General features: G+C 41.0%; 2 protein-coding genes across 2 annotated transcripts; one reads left to right on the plus strand and one right to left on the minus strand.

Annotated features, from left to right (window-relative positions):
• Positions 1 to 1,590: 1,590 nt before the first annotated feature.
• LOC118779070 (elastase-1-like) lies at positions 1,591 to 6,584 on the plus strand. Its single transcript, XM_036530934.1, has 8 exons — positions 1,591 to 1,666; positions 3,302 to 3,399; positions 3,563 to 3,663; positions 4,173 to 4,298; positions 4,843 to 4,979; positions 5,196 to 5,338; positions 5,919 to 6,068; positions 6,437 to 6,584. The coding sequence occupies exons 1-8, from the start codon at positions 1,627 to 1,629 to the stop codon at positions 6,446 to 6,448; spliced, it is 807 nt and encodes a 268-aa protein (XP_036386827.1). The 5' UTR covers positions 1,591 to 1,626; the 3' UTR covers positions 6,449 to 6,584.
• Positions 6,585 to 9,618: 3,034 nt separating this feature from the next.
• On the minus strand, positions 9,619 to 21,785 carry gls2b (glutaminase 2b (liver, mitochondrial)). Its single transcript, XM_036530991.1, has 18 exons — positions 21,467 to 21,785; positions 20,278 to 20,377; positions 18,545 to 18,666; positions 17,498 to 17,627; positions 17,255 to 17,334; positions 16,707 to 16,870; positions 15,999 to 16,057; positions 14,040 to 14,072; positions 13,425 to 13,483; positions 13,231 to 13,297; positions 13,011 to 13,061; positions 12,531 to 12,707; positions 11,886 to 12,017; positions 11,415 to 11,507; positions 10,654 to 10,715; positions 10,375 to 10,451; positions 10,166 to 10,229; positions 9,619 to 9,928 (listed from the first exon to the last, which is right to left on the minus strand). The coding sequence occupies exons 1-18, from the start codon at positions 21,676 to 21,678 to the stop codon at positions 9,775 to 9,777; spliced, it is 1,836 nt and encodes a 611-aa protein (XP_036386884.1). The 5' UTR covers positions 21,679 to 21,785; the 3' UTR covers positions 9,619 to 9,774.
• Positions 21,786 to 22,987: the final 1,202 nt, after the last annotated feature.

Raw genomic sequence — 22,987 nt, forward strand, 5'->3', positions numbered from 1 at the left:
TGTATGTTATGTAAAGCGCTTGGAAAAAGAGCGTCCGGCACATAATTAGTGCGCTATAAGGTAGTTTAATGAATTGGACCAGGGGAAGTTTGTGGCTTCCAGAAACAGTATTTTTTTTCCTGTTGCGCTGCATCTAGTGGAAGTCATCCCTTAAAATGATCACTGTAAACAAAAAGAGAGTACATTAAATGTGTATTGTTCAGTCTTAAACAACGGACATTCATAGATAATCGAAGTAAACGATTTGATTGTAAGAATGACTAGCTCTTGCACTCCAGTTTACATTTTAATAATGTCAGGAATCGGTATTTCCCTCTGACAGCGCCTTGGTCAGGGTGTAGGTTAGATATCTGTTTATGTAGAATACGTGCTGTACCTGCTGTCAGGTTTCTCAATAGTAATTTTTGGAGCAAGTGTCAGTAACACAATGTGCCTGATTTCCTGACAGGCAAATGGAGAAATGTGCGCGAGTGTCAAGATAGGTGTCGAGATGTATTTTCAAAGTTCTAAAAGTCAGTGGTGCAATGGAAGTTCAGGCAGAATGTTATCAAAGCAAAATTCTTAATTGGTTCTTTGTTGAAACGTTCGATTTATTTTCAAAATGCATGTTATTTGTTACCCCCTAGCCACCTCTCATGCTTTTAACTGCAACCGGTTACATCCAGCTAAGGACGATATGGAACTGCGACTGCAGCAATAGCGCGAACGAATTTGGGGACAGTATTAGCCTCCATACCAAACAGTTGTCGTTTTCATTGCAGCAACAACAATAGATTGTATTCATTTTGTCTGTCATGGGGTTGTATATAGTGTGGATATGACTGTACGAAAAATAATAGTAGAAGTGGTACTGCCATATTGTATTACAATTCGTGCCTTTCCTACGCGTCAAACATTTTTCCTGTATATTTTCTTTCCTCTTCATTGCGACTTATCTCTCTGCGCCACCTTGGGGTTTACTGTTAGTGAAAATAAGGCAGCACGTGTCAGCTAAGTGATGTATGAAAACGGAATTAATTCAATGAACCAGTAATTGAATAACTTCTGCTGATAAAATACATGCAGTGTAGCATAATTGCATTCCACATTAGTTAAAGGTCGTAAAATTGGTAATAGGTTCATTAGGAACTTAACAATAAAGCAAAAAAGATACCGTAAGCCGTACCTAGCGTAATATAACAACGTGACAATGGAACTACTCATTTATAACGTATTGTTTTATTAATGGACTTGTAAATCATTCGAGGATTGATAATGTTAGTATAGAGCCTTGTGACAGAGCCTTGTGACATGTGACAGATCCACAAACCTTCGAAAAGAGGGTATTGCCAGTAGCATTATCAAAGTGCAGGTGTAAGAAACATTGGGCATTGGAAAGTTGAACAAAACAAAAACACTTTTAAATGAGCTTACAGTTTGCTGGAAAAAAAAAAGATATTGAAAAGAACACGAACTCAAACCTTAATGGCCTTGATCAATTCTGATAACTGTGAGACAAACCACACCTGGTCCACATGTGATGAGGTACTTGTCACACTGTATGGACATGTGACCAGTACAGACTACATAAAAGTCAAGACAGAGGTAACTTTTCCCTATCGCAGAAACTCACGTTGGACTGCAAACATGTTGAGGTTTCTCCTGCTGACAGCTGTAGCAGCATTGGGTAAGAGCTGGCACATTCTTTTTCTCTGTCACTTGTAGACATTGATAAGGAAGGTTTCAGCATCAGTCTCAGTTCAGAACAGGCATTTCAACACATTTTCTGGTTTTGTATGTTATTACATTTCCTTTGGACTGAAAATAGACATTAGAATTAGGATTATACATGTTTACAGCAGTGCTGTAAACATTTTAACACTTACTGTACAACCATTTGAAGAGGTAAGGTATGGTATTTCACTCCATTTGTCAGCTTGTTCTTTGTGTTTTTGTCTAATGCTTTCACTCTTATACATTGATGAAGGACTCCATTGGGTGAGAGATGCTTTATCACAATGAGGCAGTTGCTACCCTCACAACACGGTGCATTTCTGGAAAAGCCGTAGCAAGGCAGAATGCCTATAGCATTCCTTTTTTTTTCCTTGTAGATGAAGTACTGTAATGTTTACTATCATGAACACGGAAATGAAATTCACAAGAAGGGCTAGGTATGTGGGAAACAGTCAAATATCCGTGTGATATAAATACTGTATTAATATTGACATATTTATATATACATATTTAACAAGCAAGAACTGACAAGTGTGACAGTTCAGGGAGGACAAACTGCAAGACATGACTCATGATGCTGCTTCACGGGCATTGGTTTAGTGCAGGTGCTGTGTAGATCCACTTATCTTTTCGGTATATGGATGCGTAAAGTTATTAATGTGTCCACTATCAGCTTATCCTGACAGAGACCAGCTGATCTGTGCAGTGTCTGCACTGAGCCGATGCTCCTAGACAAGCAGACTTTATTTTGGACCAGCATTCATTGATAAGGCGTATGGAAAACTAGCCAACACTTCATACATTAAAAAAAAGAACAAACAGAAGGAGCAAAATGTTATTAATAATAATTCATCAACTAAGAAAAGGAAACAGCCTGAGCACACAGCCAAAGCCAACTGTAACAGCCTCCTTGTTCTTCAGCACACACCTGTATTGAATAGGCCTTAATTGGCAGGTTAGGCTAATTAACTAAAGGCTGTCTAACGCTGGTAAAGACAATTACCATTAAACAATTGTAACAATTAACATGTTCAGATGAAATAGATTAACATGAGCTCAGTTTCTGACAAGGCTGAAAATTGAAAGACAGGATCCTTAAATATTTAAACAGTTAACGATTAAACAATTAACAGTCATTTGCAGAGGGCAAATGAGCTAGTGCATGCACACTAGTAATAAAATAAAATTAAAAAAAGTTAAGTATGCCTTTGTTCCTGTCACAGCTACGCTAAATGAAAATAACAAACCTAAATAAAAAAGACATCCAACAGCCTGCACTGGCACCTTTTCTTGCTCTAGTTTTCAATCCCCAGCATCTCTCATCATTAATCTGGATTTGTGCAGTTAACTATTATTGGAGGCAGTTTAACGGATGCCCTAACCTGGCACCTCATAAAGTGGGAACTGCCTCTATAACATTTCCACAGGGTTTTGGATGGAAATTAAAGTAGAATGTAATCACACTACACAGCCACAAGGACATAGTTTTAACTTCTACAACCACAGTTGTAAGAAGTCTCTGTAGTGTTGTTGCTCTGTCTTAATGTGTGACTGTACAATGTGTGTGTGTGTGTGTATCTTTCTACAGTGCTGGCTGAGAATGAACCTCAGCCTCGCTACCTTGAGAATCTGGAGGAGAGAGTTGTGGGGGGTGAGGTAGCCAGACCCAACTCCTGGCCTTGGCAGGTAAATGCCATTGGATCCGTTCCCAGTAAAAAGAGTGCAGTTTATGAGAAGAAATGTTTTTTCGTGCCCTCCAACCTTTACATGTGTATTAGGTATTCCCCTCTGTCTTCTCCCTCTCACGGCTCTAACCTTCTCATTTGTCTTCCTGCTCTTCTTCCCACAGATCTCTCTCCAGTACAAATCTGGCAGCAGCTTCTACCACACCTGTGGCGGTACTCTGATCAGAAGAGGATGGGTGATGACAGCCGCTCACTGTGTAGACACGTAAGAGGAGGGCAAAGCTGTAACGTGTTTCCAAAGACTGTCAGCCGCATTCATCAATGTGCTGCCACTGTCACTCTTGTTATCTTACAGGCTTTTTTTATACTGTAGTTCTGTAGATAACACAGGTTACAGTACTAGTCAAAAGTTTGGACGCACCTACTTTTTATTTTTCCTGTTTTCCACATTTTACAATAATAGTAAAGGAATCAAAACTATGAAATAACATAAATGGAATTGTGCAGTGACCAAGAGGTATTAAACAATCAAAACCATCTTATATTTTAGATTCTTCACAGTAGCCAGAAAATATTTTTGAAATCATTTTTTGGAAAGAAATTCATACATAGACAAATATAAATAGTGAAGTAGATGCCTAAGAGCCAAGCAGTTAAGTCTTTAGACCAAAATGCCTTTGAATGCATGTTTCCCGTTATCTTAATCAGATGTGTCCAAGCTTTTGACTGGTGCTGTACGTCATCGGTGGCATTGTGTTGCATGCTTCTCTGCAGAAGCAGGACGTGGCGTGTGGTTCTCGGTGATCACAACATCAACACCCATGAAGGAACCGAGCAGTACATGAGCGTCAGCCGTGTCTACATCCACCCTAACTGGAACAGCAACATGATCGCCAGCGGGTCAGTGAAAGCACTGGTCAGGAAGCGCATCATTTGACCTGCTGCAAATTATTCTGAAAATGCTTTGCTCGCTACAGTAGAAACCGGACCTTGAACTGGTAATGAATGGCCCATTTGTAATCAATCAAATCCACTGCCGATAAATATTGTGTCAAAAACTACGCAAGAGTAACTGAGCAGGCGAGTGATGAGTTTATGCTGTTTTCAAAGAACCACAGCTCTACACTGCTCCATTTCATAGAACATAAAAAACTGGCTTAAACTCTAAGACAAATGTGCATAATTTCAACATGATTTAGTTATGAGGCTATTTCTCTTTATGTTTTGTTTATTGCTTCTGAGCACTAGAGAATTGGTTTGTGTTTTTGTCAAGTGAATGAAATGTTAAAGATTGCATAAATAGAACTTGAAACGTTCACATAATAATTCAGTAGTATAAGGTGAAATATAGATGCTCTATGTGTGGAAAAAAAAAAACCGTTTGACAAGTAGGAAGTGTCTCACATCCTCTGTTCTCCTGTGGGACCTGCTAACCTGACTTTAGGTATGATATTGCCCTGCTCCGTCTGTCCACTGATGCCGCCCTCAACTCCTACGTCCAGCTGGGTTCCCTGCCTCCCTCCGGCCAGGTTCTGCCCCACAACAACCCCTGCTACATCACCGGCTGGGGCCGCACCCAGAGTAAGCAGCCTCTAAAAGGGCTGATTCATGGATCTTTTCTTCAGTGCCACTGCACCTGTATCCAATTTCCATTTGCTTTGTGTCTCACTTCATGTCTATTCTCTGTGTCTGTGTCTTGGTGACTCTGTCTGTCACTTAGCATCTTAGAACAATGGTCTGCCTCCACTGTGTCACACTAAAGCCATGTGTCACCTTTTCCTCCCACTCTGTCTACAGCTGGTGGTCAGCTGTCAGCCAATCTGAAGCAGGCCTACCTGCCTGTGGTCGACCACCAGACCTGCTCCAGCAGTAGCTGGTGGGGCGGCTCTGTGAAGACAACCATGGTTTGTGCTGGTGGTGGCAGTCTCTCCGGTTGCCAGGTGAGAATATCCATAGCGCTACAGTGCTTTTACTGTGCATTGGTCAGAGGCACACTAAGATCTATCAGTTACATTTTGTAGTTAATGGACCTTATGTTAATTAGTTTCAGAATGCCATTTCTTCTACTGGTTGTGTACATACATAGAATAAATAATTAGAATGCACTGGAAATATGCATGGGGTGAAATTACATTACATTACATGAATTTAGCAGATTCTCTTCTATTGTGTTCAACACAATAGAACATAAGTGTATCCATTCAAGTTAAATGAGCAACAGTGTCAGACCAGGCTAATAACACTCCCAAACCAGTGAGCGTGAGCAAAACACCATTCAAGCCCTACCAAAATTTAACTTATGCAATGTGACTAGGCAACGGAAGCAAAGCATACTACGATACATGATTACAATACTAATACCTAAAGAGGTAGCAGGTGTTAGGGGGCATGGACTGAGGTGGAACCGAGACGCAGTTTGAAGAGGTGGGTCTTCAGACTGCGTCGGAAGGCGGCCAGTGATTCCGCTGTCCTAACCTCTGTGAGGAGCTGACCGCTTGACCACTGTCGGTCTCCACACAGGGTGACTCTGGCGGTCCCCTGAACTGCCAGGTGAATGGAAGATACTACGTCCATGGAGTGACCAGTTTCGTGTCTGCTTCTGGCTGCAACACACTGAGAAAGCCCACTGTCTTCACTCGAGTCTCTGCTTACATCGGCTGGATGGAAAATGTAAGAACTTCCGAGATTAATGATGAGGGGGATCAACTACTCCAGCCACTGCAACTGGCAGCCAGTGAAAATAAATGTCTTGTCCTGCCCCTAGTTTTGACTAGTGTTCCATTACAACCTGTAGTTTTGAAAATCCGATCTTAAAAGCTGCCAACACATTTGAAATTCATGTTTGTGTTTGGCTTTTCTTGTTGCTTTTAATTTCATAACTGTGATATTTCTTCTCTATTAACACATTTTTTTCTCAACCTCAGGCCAAGCAGATGGAAAAAAAATAATTGCAAAACACATGCGAATTGGTGCGCTAGTGACAATGGTTATATTACGGAGTACCACCTTTAATCAGTGTTTTTATTTTTCTGCTTCAGATCATGGGATAAGAACCAATACAATGCCCAAACTGGAAGTGATGTCAAGACTGGGATCAAGCCATATGGAAATCCATATCTTCACATACCCTCTGTTCCCCTCTCATCAGTGATACAATCATTCCTAGAATGGGCATGATTGATTTACCCAACAATAAACGTTCAATCAAACAGCAGCCTTCGCCTCTGCTTTTAACATTGTAATCATACATCTGATGCCTTTTACAAAACCATCTTTTATCAGTTTTCGTTTTTCCTTTAGTTTCCACTGACACCTTGAAGGTCAATGAACATAGCTTAGCTTCTAACTCTTCTAACTACAGAATCTGCACAGGATCAAGATATTTAACTTGAAAGACAAGAGAATTGTTACACAATGATCTCATGATGATCCCTTGTGAATTCCCTTCGGGCCTGTTTAAATCAAGCCAATGAATCCCCAATAAACAGAATTCCAATGATGTGCCAGTTCATCTGAATAAATCTGCATTTTTGTATTTAACTGGATAAACAGTAAACAGTTTACACCTACCCTCACAGTCCTGCAAGATGTTCTCAGTGAGTCCGATTTGATACTGATTTGAATCAATAAGGCTGATTTTTAAAATAAGATCCCTTTTGTTTTTAATAAGGACAATATCTTTTATATAATTATGACTAATTCTTAATTCAATCTCTTGATTCTGTTCAGAGAAGTTGTGTTGAGTTTCATAAAGGAATTTGACACAGGTTCAGAAACTCCTCTTTCTTATCATCTGTCCAAATATTAGTCTTTATTTATCAGAGCTGAGATATTCATGAAGGAACGTTACTTGGTAACACAAATACCTTAGTACAGTGCCTTTTTGTGTTCTGCATCTAGATTTACTTCCCATAGCCAAGCTACACATTCTAAACGTGATGTCTTTGGCAGTTCCTGCGTCCCTTGCACCTCCAATTGGTTCAGGGAAGTCTGATAGTTCATCAATATTCTACATTTACAGTGTGGTTTAGACAAGTCTTGTAATTTCTTGACATCTCCCATTTGCTTCCACCTGTCCATATTGATTGACTAGACGTGTCCAGACAAGAGTCCTGTTGGGAATCATGGCAACTGCAATATTCTTTTTTTAGGAATGCTTGTTTCCTTGTTGTTTAGCACCAATATGGCATTTGTTTGTTCCTCAGTTAAAGGAGTAATGTATGTTTCTTCCCCAGTGTATATGGGATATTAAAGAAAGTAGCACACACACACAAAAAAATCATTATTAGCATGCATCATCATAGTTGTGGTTAGAGAGTGCTCCAAAAACTGCATTGAAATGGTCAATGGCAGTGGCGTTGTTAGGCCTGGGCGTCCTAGGCTACAGCCCCGAATATTTTATGAATAGCTCCAGATCTCAATTTTTAAAAAATTTTTACAAGAATAAGAATAAAAAAATAGCCCCGGATCTATTTGGCTGTCATTCCGATCATGCATTAAAGCCCTCGAAAATAATATGATATCGTTGATCAAAAACATGTACATTTTGGGTCCTCTGTGTGTCATTCAAGCAGCAGTGTGAGCACGACAGAGAGACAGAGAGAGAGAGAAAGCGCACCGGTTACAGGGCTTGTCATTGTTGGCATCAGGTGGAAGCTAGCTAGCTAATTCACTAAGGCAAGACTTGAAGGCTATGGATATAAGAAGCTTTGGGCTGGGCTAAGCCCCCAATGTTTCAAGATCCTAACAACACCTCTGGTCAATGGCCTCCACAATTTGGGAAACAGCTGTAAAATAATTCACAAAAAGCTAAATCTGCCACGGTCTACACAGGCTGTGTGTAACAAGTGAGTAGGAAGAATCAACTTGTAGAGATCACACAAACCACAGACAGATTACAAAGGAACACAGTACCTTACTAGAAGCTCAAAAAAAAAACCCACCAAGCTTCATGTACAGGCACATACACAAAGCAGAGAAGCTCAAGACTGAGTAGAGAACAAAGGCAACACACAGGGCTTATATAGGGAACGAAAACACATAATCAAACTAACAGGACACAGGTGAGACTGATTTACTAGACTGGGTGAGGCACGAACAGGAAGATGGGACCTCTGGTGGAGTCTCGGGGAAGCAGCAGGCAAAAGGTACAGGCAGGCTGTCAGGAGGACTCCTGCTGGTTGTTTCTGGTATAGCAGTCTCTGAAACCCTGTCACTGTGAGACAAGTGGTTCAGGAGGCAACCATAAATCCAATGCTAGTGCAATGCTAGTAAGATGAAAGCATAACATGTTTAAATAGTTTTGAACAGAAAAATGTTTAATACATACTGTAACTGTTAGACTGTAGGATATTTGAAGCTCTAGTCATTATTTCTTATTATATTTTTATTATCCTTTATTCAACATATAATATTCGTATTAACAGCACTTCAAAACAGACATAAGACCTGAGAAACCTGAGAACCCTTTTAAGACCTGAGAAACCTGCAAAAAGCATTCACAGCCTGTCCTTTAGAAATGTCTTTGACAAATGTGAAAATGTCAGACAGATGACAGAAACTGTCAACTTCACAGGAAAGCTTAAACTGTATATATTTCTAGTCACTTTTTTAAATTGCAAAATTGTGCAAAGCACTTAGAATTCTCTCATAAACACTGCAGAATCATAAACTAGTCATAGACGTCCACATGACATGAATATGACATTAATTCTAAGCTTGTAATTCTTTACAAAAACACCGATTTTTGGTATGTTTTGGTTTTACATCTGCAGTTTTTATGGTTCATATAAATAGATTGTCATAATATATGACATAATATATGATATTGCTACAAATTGGCATGTGATATAAAAATAAATAAGCATTCAAATCTAGAAGGACACTAAAGGGATTTGTGTTTACATACAGTGTAACACAGTTTAAGTGCTTCAGATCGGCCCATGGGAGAGGGGGGTACTCTTGTGTATATGGAGAGCATTTTCATTCACATGGACTTCAGAACAAAATGCCAAAGATAGCTGTGTCACTGTCTGGCTCAGATGACCAATCTCTGACATCTCCTGGCTCAGAACCAGGTCACAATGCCCACTGGTGGCTCCTCTGCTCACCAGCACAGTCTCCTGAACCTACTGCAACTGTCTGCTTGAGAACAAGTGAGAGCCTATTGAAGCATGACACAGCAACAGCACACAATTTCAGCTTTCTCTTCGTTGGCAAAATTAACAAATAAAAGGTTGCATTAGTTAAGTAGAAAGGAGGTGGAAATGTTACAGACAGGAGGGACATTCATAGACCAGAAACCTCTCTGTGAACCATCTCCCTCACTGGCTTTGGCTGCTGTTAGTGAGGGGTGTAAGGGGAGGTCTAGCACTGTTCACATCATCCCCTCCAGGGTCTCTAGCTTGCTTTGGTCCTCTGTGTCAGACTGCGGTTCCGGCAAGCTGCAGGTGTGCTGGTACTCCTGCAAGACCTTCACCACACTGTCCTGGCCAAAGTGCATGGCATCATCCAGAGCAGTATTTCCCCATCTGACAGAAAGAGATGGACAGGAAGGGTGATGGAGAAAAGCGTTAAATGGGACAATGGTAGGGATAATGAACACAGATGCGCAGGTGAAGAGGAAGAGGACAGAAAAAGAAAGGGGGTGGAAAGATTTGAGACTGCTGACAGAGAGGAGAAGAATGAGGAAAAAAGGTTACAGAAGTTTGCAAATAAAAGATAGAAAGTCAAAGGACAAAGGCTGAAGCTTGGTGAGGTGTCCTTACCTGTCCTTCACAAAAGGGTTAACTTTGCATGACTGTGTGAGGAACCGCACAACCTCCACATGACCTGGATAAACCAAGATAAATACAGTTCAGAGCAGGCACCGGTGGTTGAGTTTAAGTAAATGATTGATTATTCTTAGAAAAGGAGGAAGGGAATTATGGGTATGTGGCTGTGTGCCTGTGTGTTGAGGGGCGGCGACGGGGATCACCTTCAGCAGCTGCCACATGAAGCGCAGTGCGTGAGTCATAGTCCTTCAGCTCCATGTTCATCGAGGACAGCGCAAACCTGAACATGGGCAGAGAATGGATGGATTCAGGAGTCAAATGGAAAAAGAGAAAGGACAGACAGTGGGAGAAAAGGTTGCTAGAGGAACATTCATGTAGGAGAGTTGAGGTATATATTTGATTTGCATTGTTAAAGGAGCCAACTGGAGCTTTTTTTGATAGCAACAGGCTCACAGAGCTTTCTCCAATACATGCCTGTTTACCTCCTCAGTGCCGAGACATCTCCACTGTAAGCCGCAAACATCAAGTTCACCACAGATTTGTTCTGTATAGAGGAAACACCAGTTTGTAATAAGTATGACGTGAACCATTTAAAACTACATTGCTTCATGACATTGCTTTGTCACATCCTGATTTCCAGTCCTGCAACCTCGTTGCCCTGCCTTTCAAGCCAACTGCGTGCCAAGAACCGGACATTCTATGATACATTTTATAATTACTCTGTTGTTAATTACTACTGTCTATCAAACTCAAATGGCTTAAAGTACATTGTACAACTTTTAATATTCTCTGTAGTTCTATCTGTCCAGTGCCGGCCAGAAGCAGATGGGCTCCCCCTCCGAGCTGGGTTCTGCTCAAGGTTTCTTCCTGTTAATTAGGGAGTTTTTCCTTGCCACTGTTGCCTTAGGCTTGCTCTCAAGGGGTCTCAGGCTTGGGAACAATGTAAAGCTGCTTTGTGACAACTTGTGTTGTAAAAAGCGCTATACAAATAAAATTGAATTGAATTGAATTGCTTCTGAAGTTAAATTGATTTTTTTAAATAAATGAAGCTGAGAATGAAGAATGCTGAGGCAGTGAGCACATTCTAGAACAGTCACATTTAGTCTAAAAACAGGAATGTCGCTGACAAAGAAAAATATGACGGTTGGAATGTGACCATTTGTTTGTCATAATTATCTTTAATGGGACCTTTTATCATGTTTCCACCCCTTTATTAAGCTTCGAATGAGGGTGCAAGCCTCACCCGATCATCCCCTGCCTGCCTCCGAGGGTCCAGCTTCTTCATGAAGTGTCTCAGGTTGTCATAATTGTGGAAGTTGAACAAAGATACCAGCTCCTGAATGACATACATTTAAACCAGGAAATCCAAGTCAAGCTGTAAGGTCCTGGATACGTCCCACTATAGCCCCATCAATGCTACAAGAATTTGAGAAGTCATTTCTCTTATGCAGTACCATAGTGTGCAGCAGTATGAGACAAAAATCTGGACCGTTACACACAGAAAAAATCCTGTGATGTCATGTCAGTGTAAAACATTATTAATTATAATACAATATGATGTATTATGCTTTTTGCTGTGATGTCAGAAGCTAGCTCATAGACATAGTGATTGGAATCACGCACAAAGCCACCAGCCCTCAAGGTCTGAAGGTGTTTTGATATGATGGCACAGCCTACCAATACAGCTGAGCATTTCAATCTCAGATCTACCTACCTGACAGAAGCGAATGCCCCGAACACTGTTCCCAACCCTGTCTAAGGGGGGAGACCAACACATCACCCCCATGACATTGGGTACCACCAGCAGTACTGCCCCCGACACCCCCGACTTTGCAGGCAGACCCACCTGGGACGGGAGAGGAAGTGAGACTGCTGGTATTGTGAGTCGACTGACTGAACAGATTCAGTAATGCCAACAGACTGCACTGTGTTCATAAAAACAGGCACTGCTTACATACTGTGTGAAATTTAATCAGCCTACCATTTAATCTGCCCACGGTTTAATCAGCCTTTAATCAGCCTGTTTAATCAGCGCTTGTGTTTCAGTCATCTTAATTGCATCTTCATGTGCTTCAGCGCATGCATGTGTGTTCACATCTCATTTCTCCAGCTGTGCGCTTGTCAGTGACTGGCCGTGTAAGCAGCTGTGTGGGCTCATAACCGAAAGGTTGCTGGTTTCATTCCCCGCTGGGGCACTGCTCCTGTACCATTACGCAAAGCATTTAACCCAGAATTGCATCAGTAAATATCCAGCTATATAAATGGATAACAAGTAAGAATTCTAATCTATGTAAGTCTTTCCGGATAAAGGCATCTGCTCAATGACAAAAATGTAATGTAATGTGTACCCGAGACTCACGTGAAAGGCGAACTGTCCTGAGAAGTCGTACATGCCGCAGGAGTGCATGAGGCTGAGGGTGTTGCGCACGGCCTCCGCACTCAGCACACGCTCGCCCGTGGTGGGGCAGATTCCCCCGTTGGCCAGGGTGGCGGCCATCACGCTGCCGGACTCACAGGTCACCTCGATGGAGCAGAGCTGAAGACGTGACGGGAGAGCTGAGGGTAAATATAGCTGCATACAGCAATACAAGGAGACCTCTAACCTCTTTTCATTCCTCTTTCACCCACTGTCACGTACCCATATACCAAGGGAATCCTGCTACATCTGCAAGGAACATGAACATTTGAACAAATACCTAATATAATAATGCGTTACAGACACACAGACAGACACGCTGAAAATATTACATATACACAAAAACATGATAACAAACATGTGCAAATATGAGTGCATTTATATGGAATACATGCTTAGGAGTGTCATAAAGTTGCTTCCCACCTGGAAGTAGAAATCCAGCGCGTCAATCATATCCACTCCTCTGGGAAAACACTGGAAGTTTGAGTGAAAGAAGTTCACTGTGTTAGCTCAGTTCTCTACATTCTATGCAAGGAATCGGGCTGCTAACACAGGGCCTGTTTTAATTCTCGGTTCATTACTCCTTTTAGTCTCTAAAGAGCGCTCTCCACAGGCCCGAGGTGGCGCTAAACCATTCACTCACCTTTTTCTCTTTCATGTAGTATCCAATAGCAAAATTTCTGTCCCCTGTCTCCTTCTCTGATTGGAAGCTGCGAACAACAAGCGTGTCACTTTAATGTTAATACTTGGTAATCATCATAAAAGTGTGCTAAATCTTACGAATGCCTTGGCATGTCTTATCATGAAAAGTTTCTTAAACCACAGCCTGAAACTCACGTGGCATTGCTGAAGCCCACATATTCTCTGCCAGCCATCTTATTTACAAAATCCATCACCTGAGGTAGACAGGGACATTCATGTCAATGTTAACAAATTTGCCTAATGTAAGTCCTTCCAGTTGGACCTGAAATAAAGGCACGCTGAACAAATTTAACTGAAAGAGGACACAAAGGCAAGCTGAAGGGAAGCAAAGTAAAGCACAAGTGTGAAAGCCGAACTGCAGAGAAGACAAGACAATACACATTGTAATCAAGAACATAAAGCAATTCTAATTTTAAATGGAATTGTTTAGAATGGGCTGTTATTAAGATTTAGTAGGCAATCATGGGACCAGAGATGAGAGGAGATGTATTACATTCCAATTGCTTAGCAGATACTCTTATCTGGAGTGGCTTACCTAACTTACATTTTTACATGTTATCCATTTACATAGCTGGATATGGCCCAGTGGTATGATGGCCAGGCAGAAGGGATTTGAAATGGTAACATTTTGAGTTACAAGCCCTGCTAATTAAATCTATACCACACTGCCACCACCAAAAACTGATGTTAAAAAAGAAATTATGTGACACATAAATGCCAGTGTTCTTCCCTACCTAAAGCAGTACTTACATAATCAAACCTTTCTGCCTTGTTTGAGCCAGGCTAGAGAAGACATAAAAGACAGAAAAAAAATCATTCATATGCAGACATTCAAAGTTCTGTCAATACGTCATGTTATTATACATATGGAGGCACAATAAACCAGTCTGCCACAAGGTGGCAGTACTTTATGGTTCAAGGCTCAGGACAACAAACATTAAAATGACTGACATCTTACACACAGTAACACATAAAGTTTTAAGTCATTATGTCATTAAATCTCTTCTAATTAAAGACAACTGTATCACCTGAGCTCAGACAACTGGAGCCGATCTCATTCTGAAAGGTCTGAATTTGACTTCAAACTTATTATTGAACATCTTGCTTTTGGAATGAATGAGGGGAGTTTATGAGCACAAATATACATGACTGTGTGCTCCCGGGGAATCCAGCCTGTCTTTTTCACAGATGTGCATTCACACGTATTGTATGTCCTTCGGTTCACCTATGCACCTTTTTTCCCATTTTACCTTTTTGCTCTCTCCTTGTTAGTCATCTCCCCATTTCAGTTGATATACACATTATCTTTTTATACACACCATCTGCTCTCTCTCTCTCCCTCTCTGTCAGGGTCACACCACCACAATTACATACCTTTAGAGATCTGCTTTTATTGGCTGGCCTGATGCTCTTCATCACACACCCCTTAGTTCCAACCTCCAGTCTCTCTCTCTGTCTCTCTCTCTCTTTCACACAGACAGACAGACACACACACACACACACACACACACACACACACACACACACACACACACACCACATGATGCAAGAAGGCACTTTAATCAGTAGTCAGTGCCAAGGTCAGAATGGAAAAAAGTGAATACGCTATACAAGACAGAGTGGTAGCCAGTTTGAATATATTGTGGGGGCAGGTTGGCTGGTGTAATTGGTGGGTCAAAGGATTTCAGCTAACTATGATACTGATCTTTGAACACGGTAGTAGGCAAACAGATGTCAGCTGAGGTATACCAACAAACTCCTACAAGCAAGGTGAAGTACAACAGTGTAGTTTCATCGTAATGCTAGTCTACATGAGCCCATGTAAAGCCCAAGTAAACTATACTACTATAACTGTTACTACCTAGCCAACATTCTCAACAGATGTATGTACATGCCTTATACACAATCACACACACTGTGATGACTATACCCTCTAAGTATATTTGTTATATTTGTTATTTTGTTTTAGCATGATCAATATGGACAATATCTGTATTCACATATGATAGAGGACGGCATCAAAGTTTCAGTGCAAATTCAAAGAACTACTTCTCTAACATCTAAGTAAGACCTCATGTAATGAACCATTTATGCTATCCAATGCTCACATCTATTCATTATGAGAATATAACTTATATGTGTAAATATCACTGTATGAATTTTTTATGGTGTTAAGCACTTTGAGAAATTGTACTGTATTTTCAGCAAATTTTTAGTTGTTTGGCACCCAGGGTAGATCTGTGAGGAAACAAAACTAGGTGTGTTTCGCTTGCTTGTAAGCTATGTCCCTGGGATTCATTTGCAAAAACCACTTAACCTTTTCATGAACACTTCAGATTAATTTCAAAGTCCAATAAGATGCATGTTTAATGAGACTTGAGCTGTAAACTACTGATACTTTTCAGGAAACTGTACAAGGTGCCCTTTAGGATGGCCTTTTAGCATGTCTGATGCTAATGAACTTTTATTTGTTAGATATTATTGAAGCATTAACACCACATCGTTACTGCTTCCAAGGAACAGAAGGGTTTTTGCTTTAGGTTCCATACTGTTAGAGAAAAGCAACCAATGAAAAACATGCTAAGCATCTGCAGCTGAAATCTGTGTCACCGACTTGGCAGGGAAAGAGGGAGATGTTTTGTTTCATGTACAAACCGAGCGGCACACACAGACGCACACAGATCATGCACTGGCAGGAAATCTGTTTACCTTGATAAGGGAGCTGATGACAATTGCTCCTGCATTGACCATTGGATTGTGGGGTTTGTCTAAGTAAAAGGAAAACCAGATATCAGTGTAGATGCTAAACCATTTGGCTCCATGCACAAGGGTCAACATTGTCTCACTAACATTAAGACAAAACATATGATTATGATTAAGCACCACTAAAAATAAGATTTTCTCATGATAGCAACACAAAATGTCCCACATGAGATGCCAAATTACCACAGGATTCCCCAGTAAATTCATCCAAGTTTTTAGAAAAGTGGGCCGCCTGTTTGGGAAGTATTGTCAGAGCAGTATTTGTATTTTGAGATTCAGTAAGGCATAGCAAAGGTCTATGAGAAGTGAATTTTGTTTGTCAGCCTGGACAGAAACTTGATATACAATATCCTCTCTAATGAAATCAAGCTCTAGTTCTGTTTCTTTGTCTTGATCCCTTCACCTCGATCTCGGTGCCCCTATAATTCAATTAGATGTTACATTACATTACACTACTGGCATTTAGCTGACGCTCTTATGCAGAGCGACTTGCATCTGTTTTCACAGTTTTAGGAAGCATGAGCATCTTGTAGCTGTGCATCATCCAAAGCTGCTGATGTGAATGCTTCCAAAGTGCAACATGCTTATGAGCCAGCAAAATTGTGGGTAAACCACTGAGGGGGAAAGAGGTGCAGGGGGGCTTTTCTCACCCACCGTCCTCGTCGAGGGAGAGCTTGTTGAACTTGAGGCCGCTGGGCTCCTTGCCCACATAGTGGTGCACACGCTCGGTGCCAGCCTCATGCACAGCGATGGCATACTCCAGAGGCTTCACACAAGACTGCAGGCAGAACGGCACCTTGGTGTCACCCACAGAGTGCCTTGGCGGGAGAGACGCAGAGATATGGAAGAATGAGGAGGGGAGTGAGGGGAGCATTCAAGTGAAGAAGGCTTCCCAGGGGCCCATAGCACATGAAGCAATTGTGGTCATCCTCACTGTTGTCTCACAGGTATGTTTGTTGTATAGCAATGATGTAACAACAACTGATACAACAATGATAGAACAACCATTCAATCTATCAATGCGACAATCATATTGATATATCATAAATTGACAGATAGATATATGGACAGATAGATAGATATATGGACAGATAGATAGATAGATAGATAAAGATAGATAGATATGGATATACCAACCATTAAACAGACAATCTTAGTGACACATACAAGCAGTTACACCAACAAGTGACAATTTCTCTTACCTCTGCCCATCCACTGTACACAGAGATACACCCCATAACTCAGGGCTGAACTTGGCCAGGTGGGGAATGTAGTCTGCTACCTGTACACAGAGATGAAAGAGAGAGAGGAGGAGAGAGAGCTGTATGTATGATACATCAGAAGAATAATACACCTACAAAGAGGCAATCATGCACATGTGTCTGTGTGAACAGATTAATGTGAGAATTTTCATGCATGTAAGAAAAACAGTGGGGGTGACTCACATGTCCATCCTCCTGCCTCTGAACAGTGTGGTAGATCTGGTTGATGTTGGATGTGAAGGCCTCAAAGTCAGGGATGATAAACTTCTTCCTGAAGGCCTGGGTCAGCAAAACGAGGCTACTGCTTGCACACCTGAAGCACAGGCAGCAGACACCATCACAACCCAGACACCAGAAAACTGAGCTAAACCACATGTTCAGATATTCCTGCAACCATTGTCAAAAAAGTTTAATTCATTTGTCAAAAAAAGGCTATTTAAGAACAAGAAACAGGAAACAGGAAAGTGTCACAGGGGTTCCCTAATTCCCTAAATTCACTCATAATCGCTTTATTATCCTGCAGCCAGGAAAACTGCTGGCGTGAAGTCCCTTCGGCAAGAGACTGCAGCCATGCGCAGGTGTCTTGACCTGTTTGCCAACATGACTTACACCCTTCCTCTCGTTAGGCCCGGCGTGTTTCCCCCAAGGACTGAAGCAGCTGTCAGCATTCAATCATCACTGCGCTGTCTGTCACTGTCAGCCTCACCCCTGCTCAACCCCAGTCCAAACTCACAGCATGTATCTGGAAACTGACTAACTGCTGAAGAGCTGGCACAGTAACACATGCACTCTTTCTCTCACTTTCCCTCTCTCTCTCTCTCTCTCTCACACACACACACACACACACACACACACATACACACACAAACACATACATGCTGAAACATGTGCACAAAAGCGCACACTCTTATGTGCGTGCTTATAAATTATCGCACGCATATACAAATATGTACACAAACACAAAATGGCACACAAATACACAAACACACACTCACACACACAAAATCACTTGCACCCACACTTAAAGACACAGAAAGTGACCTCTAATTCTACTGGATGATTTCAGGCTGCGAAACAGGTACACCGCTCACCCTTAGTCAGTGAAGAATTCTGGTAGGTCACCCTAAAAATAGCTCTCAGCTCTATGGATAGGCCTTCCAGTATCAGACGAATGAGTTGTCACGAGCACGCGTGTGAGTTACAGAGGGGAGCAGATGAGTGGGAACTTACTTTCGGAAGAGCTCCCTGTCCACCATGACCTCGCTTATGGACTCCCGCGCAGCACGACGCAGCTTGTCCATGCAGTCACGCAGACGGGGGTCGGAGGTCGTCAGACCAGTACTCTTCAGGGCCTGAGAAGGTGTTGGGATGATAGAATAACCAGGTATCAACCCAAAGCCACACATCACCTACTTCCTTATGTTGGTCAGTTTCACATATATTTGTTTCATTTTCATTTAAACCTCTTCTGTGAGTACAGACAGCTGCATAGAGTTATGAAAAATACACTAAATGAATACAGTGTTACTACTCCTATGGCTACACCTGATATTTCACAGAACATTTAAGGTTTTGATATGTAGGTGCACACAAGCCTTTTACAATAGGTTCAACTGTTATGCTCTTTGTATCATAAGTATTTCAAAGGCAAAGCAGATAAGTGCACAAAGGCTGAGTTGTTCACAACCACTACCAGTATTTCCAAACATCTTAATAAATGGCTATTTTATGGCTGACTCACGTTAGATTAAGAATTTGTCTTTATAATTTGAAAATGTTATAAGTCAGTGTATAACAAAAGTTCCTTGAGAGTAGAAGGTTGTCGTACTAAACACAATTTTGAGATCTATACTATCATCATAATTTGTCAACCAAACCGAATTAAAATGTCAGGCTTTGGGTCTACCTGTAAGGACATTTTTGTCTTTTTCCATTAAAAATCAATAACATAATTCTCATGTTGAAACAACCCTGCAGTACATGGGTTCAGCTCAGGCAAGATCAATTCACAACAAGATTGAAACATTTGCCCACATGGTCATTTCAACCAATGTGGCTATCTTATTTGAATTTCCTTTCTTGTTTACTTTTGTTCACCCTTTCATCCACTTAAGCAATACTTCTTGTGTTCAATTGACGAAAAAAAACATAGGCGGGCATTCTGTAATTATCGTTTAACCTAATTCCATATTTAAAGTTCAAAGTGGTAAGCAGATGGCCCGGCCACACACAGCTACATGTCCACAGCGAACAACACAACAGCTGGCCTGCACTGTCCTAATCTTTCACCTCAGCGTACAAATCCTCTTTGACATTAACAAACCCCTAAAAGTCATTCTGAAAGCCTCTGCCCGTCTTGAAAAATGGTTTATGATGTAACAAACTTAATGTTTCCATTTCACGTAACAAAGGCTATAATGGCTAAGGTGAGAGGTGCTTTCTGCCAAAGCACAGCAAGACATTTGCAAGCTGAAGGGCAGAATGAGCAGCAGTTGTTCCAAGCACAGCTCTGCCTTGAAGGTGTAGGAGACTGCACATGTCTGCAGCTGCTGTTGGCAAACCATGATGTGTTTCCTCAGCCATGGAACTTGAGCTCCACTCCGTATGATGAAACTGTTGAATAGTTTCGTGCTTCAGCTGACTCTCTTTGAAATCAAGTTGGCTAAAGCTGGATTGTAAGTCAAGTGGTTACAGCAAAATTTCCTTTTGAAGCCATAACATATCATGGCACATGCTGCTGATAGCTCATGCCCATGTAACTGATAACAAGGTCAGCAAAGCGCTCCCTACGAAAATATTCAGAATCCAATGAAACATTCTATTCTTAGTGTGTGACAGATACCGATGCCTGTTTGTGTGTCCAACGTGAGTGTGCAAGTGTCGGCTAAATTGTGTAGTCAGTATGTATACGTGTCCTCTGTATCTATATACAGCATCATGTTTGACCGGGTAGCTGTACTCACAGAAATGAAGCGGGAGACTGGGATCTTCTCCTCTCCCTCAGTGATTGTATAGAAGAGTGTATCTTCCAGCCCAGAGAACAGTCCCTCTCTGTTCATGCCTCTGCAATACACAGCTCAGTGTCACTCATTCACAGTCACACTCCAGTTCAAGAAATGTCCGTACTGTACATCACTCTTAGGAATATAAAGCAGGATGGAACAGCTTGCATTCAGGAAATGCCCTTTCATTTAGAGCAGCCAACAGCCAACCCAGACAAAAACAAAACAATCTATGAACAGCAAAATGTTTTGATCTAGACATGTAAGTAGTCTTTGTAAAGTTTGATTTTTACTTGTTTTCACACATGATCACTGCAAAAACAATAGTGTGTTTTTTTGTAATTTGACCTTTATTAATTAATTAATAAACCTCAGATTCTGAATGAGATTAGAACATTATTTTTGGTCTACGTGTACTTTTGCCAGAAATCTTCACTTAAGGTCCTCGAGTCCATAATCCACCTCTTCTTCAAATGACATTAAGTCGCACATCTCAGTTCAATAATGCTCATGTCAGTGGATTTTACACAAGTTAAAATAAGGTCTGACTTGTGTGAATCAATAAATACATCACATTTAAAATAAAAAACAGACAATCCAATGTTTGGATTGTAATTTCCTCAATTTTGTTTCACTGGGGACTGAAGCAGCATTCTCAACATCTTTGGAAAATGCCAGGGGAATTATGTGAGCAATGAACATCCTACAGTATGTGGTCTATATACAACAGACCTGATGGGAAAAGAATGGACTGACTGATCAAATTAATTTTATAAAAATATGGAGTGCTGAAAAAAAATTAAAATGTAGGTTTGTGTGTACCAAAATGTGGTGTCCTATTAAAATGTGTAATGATTTACTTTTACGATGGAAACAAACAAAAGTATGCAGCATTGGATATATATTTGGCCTAGTAAAAACATAAACCCATGTTTTCATGGGCTTTGGTTGAAAGATTTAGAAAGCATCATAAATTTTAAGTTGTTTGGAATGTTTTACGAAATCAGTCATGAAATATATTAGACACTCCAAAATGAAGCGGCCTGTCAAATGAGAAGATATTTGCACCACATATTGTATTTCGGTCATGATAAGTTATTACCAACAAACAACCAAACAATAAAAACAAGCCCATTTGTTGAGCACTTACTTCTGGGGCTGCGCATGGCTGACGTCCGCAACGGCTTGCTCTTTCCGTGAATGCAGGTGAGCTGGCGAACTGGTACAGGTCAACCGGTGAGGTGCTCGCCTGTTAACCAAAACACTGCTGGCACACCCAGACAATACCCGTTTTGTCGCATCTTTTACGAGCCGCTCTAAAACTCCTGAGTTGGTCAACATTAACGTTTTCAGACAATACATAATGAACTGTGTAGTGAAATAGGAAAACGGCAAGCAAAGCAATATACAGGAATGAATTAGCTATGTACAGCGCGCAATTTAGCTAAATAGTTGAAGGCAGAGTTTCCTGTTCCTCCAGTTCCTTCTGACAAATGGTCATTCTGAACTGCCAGCGCTATGACATGGACCTCGCCTCCGACAGGGGAGGTTAAAAAAAGTACTTGCATGACGCAAATGCGGGCAGCACAGTAACCAATGGCAAATGCAAACGATGGAGGTGGTGGCTGCTTTTTAAATTTATGCCAATGAAAACTCTCGCGCCACTAATTTTATAAGTTTTCGGGTAGTGCTTTGATCATGCAAATTTGAAAATATAATTCACTTACGAATATGTTTTCTTGTGTTACACCCTTTGTGTGAATACTTACATCCACGCACGTTTCAGAAAGCTCCGTATCAAGTACCGTACAGCACTGAAAACTCGAGTGGAAAAGAGCGCAGGTGAAACCTATGTCGCCTTTTGCTAGCGTCAGTTCGTTACGAGCTACAGCACACACAATACTGTCTAGGTGGATGGCGATACAACTTCACTCTCCCGCATCTTGAGGCTGGTCTCCTTCCTACTGTCCAACACTTGGGGTGATGTAGTTCAGACGAGTGTACGGCACAAGTGTTGGTTCACTGAATGACACAACACGTTCACAAATAATGTATTTAGACTTTATTGTGCATATGCCTCAGTTCCACCGTGGAATATTAATTCAATCTTTTACTTCTGGGAGCGAAACATTTATTGAGGCTCCAATAACAGATAATACATACGTCTTTCATTTCTGCGGCAGAAAAAAATCCTAATCGCTGTCATTTATCCAAATAACAATTTAATCCCAATATCCAAATAATGTAGTGTACTATAAGATTAAAACACAACACACATAAACATTTTTGTAATAAGGGCAGGAAAGGCCCTTTAAAGTCAACGTTATGCAAAACTGTAAACAGCATCGAATGACTGCAGCAATGCTTGTTTACCTTTTGTAAGTAGATCCTTTGTGTTCAAAAGGGTCATTTTCACTTTTTGATTTCTCTTTTTTTCCCCCCATTCATTCTCACAGTATCCTTGCATCTTTTACTTCCAGCTCACTTCTAGAATGGCTTCTTGTAACCATCTGAACACATTAAACTGCAAAATATACGGTGTATTCTGTGTATTAATGGTACACTAGAGGTCCACATGGCTTGTCAGCAAGGAGCTATACCTACTCAACTATTATTTTAAATGTTTTGATTTTCTTGAAGAATTACATAGCAAAATCATTTAAAAAAATGC

This window comes from Megalops cyprinoides, chromosome 6, assembly GCF_013368585.1.
Source record: "Megalops cyprinoides isolate fMegCyp1 chromosome 6, fMegCyp1.pri, whole genome shotgun sequence".
Classification (NCBI taxonomy): Eukaryota; Metazoa; Chordata; class Actinopteri; order Elopiformes; family Megalopidae; genus Megalops; species Megalops cyprinoides.

Bases quoted from the DNA above. Each gene is read 5' to 3' on its own strand.
- LOC118779070 (XM_036530934.1), top strand. From the start codon at position 1,627: ATGTTGAGGTTTCTCCTGCTGACAGCTGTAGCAGCATTGG. The intron at 4,980-5,195 runs GTAAGCAGCCTC...CTCTGTCTACAG, and splicing joins CGGCTGGGGCCGCACCCAGA to CTGGTGGTCAGCTGTCAGCC. The intron at 5,339-5,918 runs GTGAGAATATCC...GTCTCCACACAG, and splicing joins GCAGTCTCTCCGGTTGCCAG to GGTGACTCTGGCGGTCCCCT.
- gls2b (XM_036530991.1), bottom strand. From the start codon at position 21,678: ATGTATTGTCTGAAAACGTTAATGTTGACCAACTCAGGAGTTTTAGAG. The intron at 16,871-17,254 runs GTAAGAGAAATT...TCTCCCGCCAAG, and splicing joins TGTACAGTGGATGGGCAGAG to GCACTCTGTGGGTGACACCA. The intron at 10,230-10,374 runs GTGATCCCCGTC...TGGTTTATCCAG, and splicing joins TCATGTGGCAGCTGCTGAAG to GTCATGTGGAGGTTGTGCGG.